Consider the following 10,510-nt stretch of genomic DNA (forward strand, 5'->3'; position numbering starts at 1 on the left):
TGATTTCATGAAAGTTAATCTCGAATATAAGAGCTTAGTCATCTATTAATATTATAGAAATGTTGGTCCCAAAATATTACTTGCACAACGATAAACGCAGGAAAAATAACATACAATAGAACAAATATAATCCCTCTACAGCATAGTTTATTTTGATTTTTTTTTAATCATTTTCCAACAAACACCTATAAAAAGTCGTCTACCTCATTCTTCCTCTCCTCTTTATTCTTTCTGTTTTTAGGGTTTCTCTCCACCCCCAATACTCCCCCCCCCTCTCTCGCTCTGTCTCTCTCGATCAAAATTTCCCAAATTCCCTAAATTTCTAGGGTTTTCAATCTGATGCATCCAGTTCTTATCATTACTACGCGATCCGGTGGCGCGTGATTGCGCGATGACGGATGTAATTCTGGAGGTTTAGTTCTTGTATGGAAACTCGTAGCCGGAAACGGGCGGAGGCCTCCTCATCTGCCGCCACCAACACCACCGGTACCACTACTCGCTCCAACAAACGATCCCGCACCAACGCTGCCACCGCAACAGCAACGACAACAACCGCCACCGCTACCCGCTCTCGCTCCACACGTGCTCACCCTCTCCCCATGGACTCCACTCCTGTTGAATCGTCTTCTTCTTCTCGCTCGCGTCGGAATAGGAACAATAATAGCAATAGTGAATCGGATAAAGGCAAAGAGAAAGAACATGAAGTTAGGGTTTCGCGTGAAAATAGGGAAATCAGTAATAATTTGGATTCTGGAAATGACAACAATAACCCTAATGTCGATGACGACGACGATGATGACAGCGAAGGCGGTGGAATTGCTGCTTTCCATCAGAATTTGACTTCAGCTAGTAGTGCTTTACAGGGTTTGTTGAGAAAGTTGGGTGCCGGTCTTGATGATTTACTGCCTTCTCCAGTGATGGGTTCAGGTTCAAGCTCGCATCAATCAGGGAGATTGAAGAAGATTTTGTCTGGGTTAAGGGCTGATGGAGAAGAAGGGAAGCAAGTGGAAGCTTTAACGCAGCTTTGTGAAATGCTTTCTATCGGGACTGAAGAGAGTCTGAGTACTTTTTCTGTGGATTCCTTTGTTCCGGTTCTTGTTGGGTTGTTGAATAATGAGAGTAATCCTGATATTATGTTGCTTGCTGCAAGGGCGATTACGCATTTGTGTGATGTCTTGCCTTCGTCTTGTGCTGCTGTTGTTCATTATGGCGCTGTTTCGTGTTTTGTTGCTAGGTTGATTACTATTGAGTACATGGACCTTGCTGAACAGGTTAGTTTTTCAATGCCCCAGTTTTATTTTTCTCATACCTGTTAGTAAATGGATTGGCCATGAATGCATTAAATGGGCTGATTATTTGGGATTAACGGTAAGTTTTTTTCCCCGTATATAGCATACAGCATTTTATGGCTTATGAGTGTATTAAATGGATTAAATCATTTGGGATTTTATGTTTGGTTAGCTACACCTGTACCATGCTTTTAGTGAGTAGCAAAGTTGCATTCTTTCTGTATGCATTGTGACGCTATTCAGATGGACTGCAATCAGCTGGTTTTTGCTGGTTTATTAGTGAAATTTACTGCTACTTCTGCTGTAATGTTGCAGTCTCTGCAAGCTCTAAAGAAGATATCTCAAGAGCACCCAACTGCATGTCTGCGTGCCGGTGCTCTTATGGCAGTGCTTTCTTATCTTGATTTTTTTTCTACTGGAGTTCAGGTATTCAATTCGCTATTATCTGTTTTAGTTAACTATAGGCATGTTGAGATGCTATAACATTGTGGACTAGTTCGCATTCTTATCGAGGCTCTTTTGATCATTGTTATGTTTATAGCGAGTAGCATTATCTACTGCTGCAAATATGTGCAAGAAACTTCCTTCAGATGCAGCTGACTTTGTGATGGAAGCAGTTCCTCTGTTGACCAACCTTCTTCAGTACCATGATGCCAAGGTAGTCTTACTGTTTTATATCAAAGTTGCAGCTAATTCACCACCTTCTACTTTCTTCTGCATCCAATGCAATTTGCAATGTTTGTAGGTTTTGGAGCACGCTTCAGTTTGTTTGACAAGGATTGCTGAAGCCTTTGCCTCATCTCCAGACAAATTAGATGAACTGTGTAATCATGGACTTGTCACGCAAGCTGCCTCTCTCATTTCCACTAGCAGTTCCGGCGGTGGACAGGCTTCTCTCAGCACTCCAACATATACGGTAAAAGAATTTCTTACGTTGCCCATTTAGTTTCCGTCATGCATTTGGAGGTTGTTTTTCTGACGCAAGGCATTCAGGGTTTAATTCGACTGCTATCCACTTGTGCAAGTGGGTCTCCTTTAGGAGCCAAAACATTGCTTCTTCTTGGTGTCAGTGGCATTCTTAAAGAGATACTATCAGGTTCTGGGGTTTCTGCTAACTCCTCTGTTCCTCCTGCTCTAAGTCGACCTGCAGATCAGGTACCTACTTGTTCTTCTTATTCTGTCTTGTGGTGCTATTACATTCTTTTCATATTGTAGTTCTCTTAGGATTTGAAAATATATGTTTAAGTATTTAATGGCCTATTTAACAGTCTCAGAACCAAGTTGCAGCTTCATTTGATGAGTTGTAAAATTTTCTTTCACTCTGTGTTATAGATTTTTGAGATTGTCAATCTGGCAAATGAGCTTCTTCCTCCGCTTCCACAAGGAACTATCTCTCTCCCAACCAGCTCTAGTATGTTGGTCAAAGGATCTGTTGTGAAGAAGTCTCCTTCCAGTAGTTCTGGGAAACAAGATGACATCAATGGAAATGTTCCTGAGGTCTCAGCTCGTGAGAAATTATTAAATGATCAGCCAGAACTTCTGCAGCAATTTGGAATGGACCTTCTTCCTGTTCTGATACAGGTCAGTTTTTAAGTGGACTTTGCAGTGTCTAAACTGCAAGATTCTGTTTTTTGTTCACTGAAGTTGACAATAATGGCATCATCTGCTTTGATAAGCAGATTTATGGTTCCAGTGTCAACAGTCCTGTTCGCCACAAGTGTCTCTCAGTTATTGGGAAGTTGATGCACTTCAGCAATGCAGAGATGATTCAGTCTCTACTTAGCATGACAAACATATCAAGGTAAAGCAACTTTAATCCATGCTTGTTCTTTTGATATACACTTGTAACATTTAGTCATATGAGTATTTATCTGTGTTATTTGTTCCTCTAGTTTCCTAGCTGGGGTGTTAGCATGGAAAGATCCACATGTCTTGGTTCCTGCCCTTCAAGTAGCCGAGATTCTTATGGAAAAACTTCCTGGGACTTTCTCCAAGATTTTTGTCAGAGAAGGTGTGGTTTATGCTGTAGATCAACTTATCTTAGCTGGAAACCCAAATACTGCTCCTACCCATGGTTCTTCTGCTGAAAAGGATAATGAGTCTGTTCCTGGAACTTCGTCACGTTCCAGGCGTTACAAACGTCGCAGTGGGAGCTCAAATCCTGAAGCAAATTCATCTGAAGAATCCAAAAATCCTATTTCTGCAAATGCTGGCTCACCTCCAAGTTCTATAGAAATCCCAATGGTCAATTCGAATTTGCGAATGGCAGTCAGTGCATGTGCTAAAGCTTTCAGAGATAAGTACTTCCCCTCAGATCCCGGGGCTGCTGAAGATGGGGTTACTGATGACCTTTTACACTTGAAGAATCTCTGCACAAAGTTGAATGCTGGTGTTGATGACCAAAAGACTAAAGCAAAGGGAAAATCAAAGGCTTCTGCATCCCGTCTTATTGACAGCTCCACAAATAAGGAAGAGTACTTGATTGGGGTGATATCCGAGATGCTAGCAGAGCTTGGCAAAGGGGATGGTGTATCCACCTTTGAGTTTATTGGCAGTGGTGTTGTGGCAACCTTGCTGAATTTTTTTTCTTGTGGCTATTCTACCAAGGAGAAAATTTCAGAAGCTAACCTGCCAAAGCTTCGGCAACAAGCACTTAGAAGATTTAAGTCATTTGCTATCCTGGCCCTTCCTTCCAGCATTGATGAAGGGAGTGCGGCACCCATGGCAGTTTTAGTTCAGAAGCTTCAAAATGCTTTGTCATCCTTGGAGCGTTTTCCTGTTGTTCTGAGCCATTCTTCTAGGTCATCTAGTGGAGGTGCACGCCTGTCTTCTGGATTAAGTGCACTATCTCAACCTTTTAAGTTGCGTCTCTGTCGGGCCCAAGGGGAAAAGGCTCTCCGTGATTACTCTTCCAATGTTGTACTTATTGATCCATTAGCAAGTTTAGCTGCTGTAGAAGAATTTCTTTGGCCGCGAGTGCAGCGAAGTGAAACTGGTCACAAGGCTTCAGCATCTGCAGGAAACTCTGAATCTGGGACTGCACAGCCTGGAGCTGGTGCATCATCTCCGTCTACCTCTATCCCTGCTTCTGCTACTCGTCGTCATTCTTCAAGATCCAGATCATCTGTTAATATAGGAGATTCAGCTAGAAAGGAACCGATACCAGAGAAAAGCACAAGCACAAGCACATCAAAGGGAAAGGGCAAAGCTGTTTTGAAACCACCCCTGGAGGAGACAAAAGGACCTCAAACTAGAAATGCTGCTCGTAGAAGAGCAGCCATTGATAAAGAGGCACAAATGAAACCAGTGAATGGGGATTCTAGTTCCGAGGTATGGTGTAGTTCAAGGATACCATGATTAAATTGTTCGTAAGTCTTAACTAACAATATCAAAACCGTTAGAATTTTAAAATTCTATTTCTGTGAGGATTTCAGCCAGCTTTGTTGCACTGCTATCTAATATTTACTAATCTTAGCTGAATAAATTAGTTCAATGAACCTCCCAAGTAACTAAAACTAGTTAAAAATCAGTTCAACTTTTTCATAAGTTCTGGTAATGAAAGTACAGGACTTCAGGAGTCTTTAGAGGGTCATTCCTCGGTATGAAACTCTCTGCATTTGTATGTGGATTGCAGTTCACATCAATCAAGTCTTGCGAGAAGTCTATGGTAGTCTTTTCTGAAGAAAACTGGACTTATTTGAATGCAGCTCATTTCTTAACCCGCTAATCAATTGAAACTAGTCCATACAAGACACCTCATATATTTAGTATCTTGAAAGTGTTGCTTTTGAATTAACTCTTTGAATGTTTTTTGTAGGATGAGGAATTGGATATATCTCCTGTTGAGATGGATGATGCATTGGTGATTGAAGATGATGACATCTCTGATGATGATGATGATGACCATGAAGATGTATGTGCTCTGATTGCTTTCTCTCTTTTGTTAATTACATAGTTTATATATTATAAATTCCTTCTGTATGCTTAGCGTTTGTCTGATTACTGCTCCTTTTGGATTTAGCTTTCATAACCATGGTCTTGGAAAAGTAATGAAAAATGTATTTTTGAGTTTTCAAAACCTGGAGTTACAAAGGCTACAGAACTAGTGGAAATCAGTTTTTTTGCCTCAAATACTGCTTTTTGCAAACTCAATCTGTCGTTTGCTGTTTAACAACTTTAATTTATTGTTTTGGTTCTTGACGGAGAGTTAAATTGCAATAAGGCCCGTAGTAAAGTTTCACCACTTACGAGTTTCATTAATACCTCTCTCCCCCAGGTGTTAAGAGATGATTCTCTTCCTGTTTGCATGCCTGAAAAGGTACATGATGTGAAACTGGGTGCTGCATCAGAGGATAGCAATGTTGCACCACCAGCAAGTGACAGCCAAAGCAATCCTGCTTCTGGTTCTAGTAGCAGGGCTGTTGCTGTTAGGGGCTCGGATTCCACTGATTTTAGGAGTGGTAGTTCTTATGGATCTAGGGGAGCTATGTCATTTGCCGCCGCTGCCATGGCTGGGCTTGGATCTGCTAATGGCAGAGGCATCAGGGGAGGAAGAGATCGACAAGGACGTCCCTTGTTTGGTAGCGCTAGTGACCCTCCAAAGTTAATCTTTACTGCTGGTGGGAAGCAACTAAATAGGCATTTGACAATCTATCAGGCCATCCAGCGACAACTTGTTCTGGAAGAGGATGATGAAGACAGGTACGGTGGCAGGGATTTTATCTCCAGCGATGGGAGTAGGCTTTGGAGTGATATATATACCCTTACATATCAAAGGGCAGATGGCCAAGCTGATAGGGCTTCTGTTGGGGGCCCAAGTTCTAGTGCATCAAAGTCTATCAAAGGTGGCTCTTCCAATTCAAACTCAGATACCCAAGTGCACCGCATGTCACTTTTAGATAGCATCTTGCAAGCAGACCTTCCTTGTGATTTGGAAAAATCTAATCCTACTTATAATATATTGGCTCTACTACGTATACTTGAGGGTTTGAACCAGCTTGCTCCTCGTCTGAGAGTTCAGTTAGTTTCTGACAACTTTTCTGAGGGGAAAATCTCAAGCTTGGATGAGTTGATGACTGCTACTGGTGTCAGGGTTCCTGCTGAAGAATTCATAAATAGCAAGCTCACACCTAAATTAGCTCGACAAATTCAAGATGCCCTTGCTCTGTGCAGTGGGAGCCTTCCGTCATGGTGTTATCAATTAACAAAAGCATGCCCATTCCTGTTCCCTTTTGAGACCCGGCGACAATACTTCTATTCAACTGCTTTTGGATTATCCCGTGCTTTGTATCGTCTTCAGCAGCAGCAGGGGGCTGATGGTCATGGATCAGCGAATGAAAGAGAGGTGAGGGTTGGAAGATTACAACGCCAGAAAGTTCGTGTGTCCCGAAACCGTATTTTGGATTCTGCTGCAAAAGTAATGGAGATGTATTCTAGCCAGAAGGCTGTGCTTGAAGTAGAATATTTTGGTGAGGTTGGCACAGGGTTGGGTCCTACCTTAGAGTTCTACACGCTTTTGAGTCACGATCTTCAGAAAGTCACTCTTGGAATGTGGAGGTCAAATTCAGCAGCAGAGAAACCTTCAATGGAAATTGATGGAGATGATGACAAAAATGGAAAATCCAATAATGAATCTGGTACTGCTGTTGCTGCAGATCTTGTCCAGACTCCACTTGGTTTATTCCCTCGTCCTTGGCCACCAACTGCTAGTGCTTCTGAGGGGAGCCAAATATATAAGACCATTGAGTATTTCCGGCTGGTTGGACGGGTGATGGCCAAAGCTCTTCAAGATGGACGGCTTTTGGACCTACCACTTTCAATGGCATTTTATAAGCTTGTGCTTGGTCAAGTAGGCTATTGAACAATTTCATTTCACTGCACATTAGCTAGATTTTATCGTCCCACTAGTTATGTCTGTTGGTTGAAATATGTATCCTCTTATTAATTGCAGGAACTTGATCTGTATGATATTCTTTCGTTCGATGCTGAATTTGGGAAGACTTTACAAGAATTGCATGCCCTTGTTTGTCGGAAACATTATTTAGAATCAATAGAGAGTGATCATGAAGCCATTGCGGATTTACATTTTCATGGGACCCCGATAGAAGATCTCTGCTTGGATTTTACTCTTCCGGGTTATCCAGACTACATTTTGAAGCCAGGAGATGAAACTGTAGAGAACCTAATCTGACTTCAATATCCCTTTGAATTTGGATGTAATATTTCTTGCTTAAACTGCCCTCCATTCTGATGATTTATTTTTCTTCAAATTTTGTTATAACCTTCAGGTCGATATCAATAACTTGGAGGAATTCATATCCTTGGTAGTTGACGCAACTGTCAAGACTGGGATTACGCGACAAATGGAAGCATTTAGAGATGGGTTCAATCAGGTTCAGTTTCATCTGTTTCTTACGAATTCAGTAATTATTAGAAGAGAATTTTGTGCCTTAGATGTTTAATTAACTTGTATAAATTTGAAGCTTGATGGCGTTTCCTGCATTATATATTTGATTGATGCCTGCTATTTATACTTAAATCATCTGCTGTTTATGTATCAATGTTACCTAAATCTATTACAAATTTACAACTGCCTTGATTTTTGGATATCACATTCTTTTTTTCTTATGTTTCGAGTTCCAATAATTCCTGTTCTGCTTAACAATTAGGTTTTTGACATCTCCTCATTGCAAATATTCACTCCACAAGAATTGGATTATTTGCTTTGCGGTCGCAGAGAGTTGTGGGAGGTAACTCTCTCTCTTTCAGCCATTTATGCATTAAGAGACTGGAGCTTTTTCTCTGTATTATTTATTGGATGCTTTGACTGATGCAGCCTGATACACTTGTTGATCATATAAAATTTGATCATGGATACACTGCCAAGAGTCCAGCCATTGTTAACGTATGTCTTTTACTTCAATTTTTGAGGATCATGTTTTGGAGAATATGCATCTTTGTGTTTTTAATCTAATCTGATTGTTTTGTTGCTGGGGTTGCGATGTTTATAGCTGCTTGAGATTATGGGAGAGTTCACACCGGATCAGCAGCGTGCATTCTGCCAGTTTGTTACTGGGGCACCCAGGCTACCACCTGGAGGTCTGGCTGTCCTAAACCCAAAATTAACCATTGTGAGAAAGGTATGGCCATGAAGCTGTGTATCTGTTGCAATTTAATGTTCTGTTCGGGGCATGCTATGCTGAATGTGCATTACATTTTAGTAGTGCTTGCATGTCACTAGTCATATATGAGCTTCTATAGGCTGTCATGGCAAGGTTGTTAAAATGCCTTTTCAACTAGGATTTCCATAAAATACAATCATAAGATGAATTGTAAAATCATGTGTCGAAATAAATTAAGTGCATATTGGTCAATTAAGTGCACAGAGATGTGAAATCTTATACTATGATGTAGTTTGTAATAGTGACCATGGTGGCCTGAGCAAGAAAAAAAATGCATGGAGTCATGCGTATGGTACTGTAATTGATTTGAGGTGCTTCTTGTTTGCACAAGAAAAACAAAGGGTACTGTTATTGATTGGAGGTTCTTGTTTGTGTCCCCCTTTTCCTATGAAGTGGAATTATGCATGCTCCTTGAATTACAATTGGTAATTGATACCATAAATTGCAAAAATAGAATGCTTGATCACTTGAAAGAATAAATTTTCAACCTTCAAAGTTGGGTAAGATATATCAGATGATCATCCCTGGTTGTGTTTTTTTTTGCGCATTGAATTGTCTGGTGTTACATAGTCTTAAAAAATTCCCATTTCATGTGTATTTATAAACTATGAGCTGTGGCGTAAATGAAATTCTAATGTTTTCCTCATTACCTGCATACAAATGTGGAATAGCTATTGGGCAGTGTGGGTTTCGTGTTTTTTTTGGGGCAGGGGATGATGCACAGGTATAGTTTCCCGGGCAAGCAACACATGGTAGTTTGTCATGTATTTTTAAATGGCATCTTCCTGTAAATTTTATGGTTAAGTTTGTCGTCTTTTATTTGAGCAGGATTGTCATCTCTATGTCTTGGCTGTCAAAGCCATCTTTTATTTTCTTTAGCTGCCTATAACAATAGCATTTCTGGATGCAGCATTCTTCATCTGCAGGGAATGCAATGCCAAATGGAACTGGACCTTCAGAATCAGCTGATGATGACTTGCCTAGTGTCATGACTTGTGCTAATTACCTAAAGCTTCCTCCTTACTCTACCAAGGTACTGTATTTGGTTATCAAAATGGAACTCACAAATTTTTCTTATCATGCTAACTATGCTGTATTTCTCAGTGGTATCTTGGTTAATGCCTGCTTAGTCGTCTGGGAATTTTTACATCTTCTGGTGCTTACTATAGTTGTGCTTTAAACAGGAAGTTATGTACAAGAAATTGCTGTACGCAATCAGTGAAGGGCAGGGATCTTTTGATCTGTCATGAGTTTTTTTGAGTAGGTGATCTAATCTCTGTATATTTACATCACAAGAATCCCAGACTTTTTCCCGGGATGCATTTGAGATTACAAGGCTTCTTTTTGGTGCTTCTTTAAGCTATGTCAACAAGGTCAGGTCATAAATTCTTGTGGAGGCTCTTGGCAAATTTTGTTATTGGAGCTGGATAGAATGTTTGCCTGGATAGCTCACCCATTTGTTCTCTAAACTCTCTGTATATGCAGCTCATCGAAGACGTCCATTGATATTTACGATTATGAAATTATTTTATTGGTACTTCATTGGCAGGATGTCTTTGGTTCCTTAAATTTTGCGGGTTAAATTTTTCAGGTCGGTTGCTGCTGCATTTTCATGCTGTAAAGAAGGAACATGTGGAGGCGTGTTCAGTTGCTAATTCTTGTAAATAAATAGAAAAATTTCAATTTTTTTCTACTTAACTTTCTTGTCCGATAGAATGAATATACATGTATTTCAAGTAATGGTGGGAATGGGAAAATAAACATTGAAATATTTCTACCCCCCTCCCTTTTTTCGTAATTTTGTTTTATTTTATTTCTTGCATTTTTTTTGTTTTGAAATGTATTTTGTAGGTTATATTATCAAATTCAAAAACTCTTTTTTTGTTATGCGAGAAACGGGAGGTAAAATCAAACGAAACAAATAACAAAGTACATTTTAGGTTGCTGTGGTCTCTCGTGATTCTTTCATCTTATATTGTTGTCAAGTGCCCCTTCCATTCTGACCTTTCTGTTCACTTTGTCTACGCACCGTCCGTTTAT

The 10,510-nt window shown here is 40.3% G+C and overlaps 1 protein-coding gene across 3 annotated transcripts; it reads left to right on the plus strand.

Moving 5' to 3' along the window:
• Positions 1–238: 238 nt before the first annotated feature.
• Positions 239–10,268, plus strand: LOC133679685 (E3 ubiquitin-protein ligase UPL3-like). Of its 3 annotated transcripts, none has more exons than XR_009836192.1 (18): positions 239–1,271; positions 1,605–1,715; positions 1,831–1,947; positions 2,035–2,205; positions 2,283–2,444; positions 2,622–2,870; positions 2,969–3,090; positions 3,182–4,619; positions 5,107–5,202; positions 5,566–7,137; positions 7,240–7,461; positions 7,577–7,681; positions 7,958–8,038; positions 8,125–8,193; positions 8,300–8,428; positions 9,381–9,503; positions 9,655–9,843; positions 10,062–10,268. XR_009836192.1 is itself a non-coding variant. In XM_062102358.1 (18 exons), exons 1-17 carry the CDS (start codon positions 426–428, stop codon positions 9,718–9,720), a joined length of 5,679 nt encoding a protein of 1,892 aa, XP_061958342.1. In that variant the 5' UTR covers positions 239–425; the 3' UTR covers positions 9,721–9,730; positions 10,062–10,268. The 3 variants fall into 3 exon arrangements, 2 of the variants coding, with proteins under 2 accessions (XP_061958342.1, XP_061958341.1); XM_062102358.1 differs by having other exon boundaries at positions 9,655–9,730; XM_062102357.1 differs by having other exon boundaries at positions 9,655–10,268.
• Positions 10,269–10,510: the final 242 nt, after the last annotated feature.

Source organism: Populus nigra, chromosome 19, assembly GCF_951802175.1.
Source record: "Populus nigra chromosome 19, ddPopNigr1.1, whole genome shotgun sequence".
Lineage (NCBI taxonomy): Eukaryota > Viridiplantae > Streptophyta > Magnoliopsida > Malpighiales > Salicaceae > Populus > Populus nigra.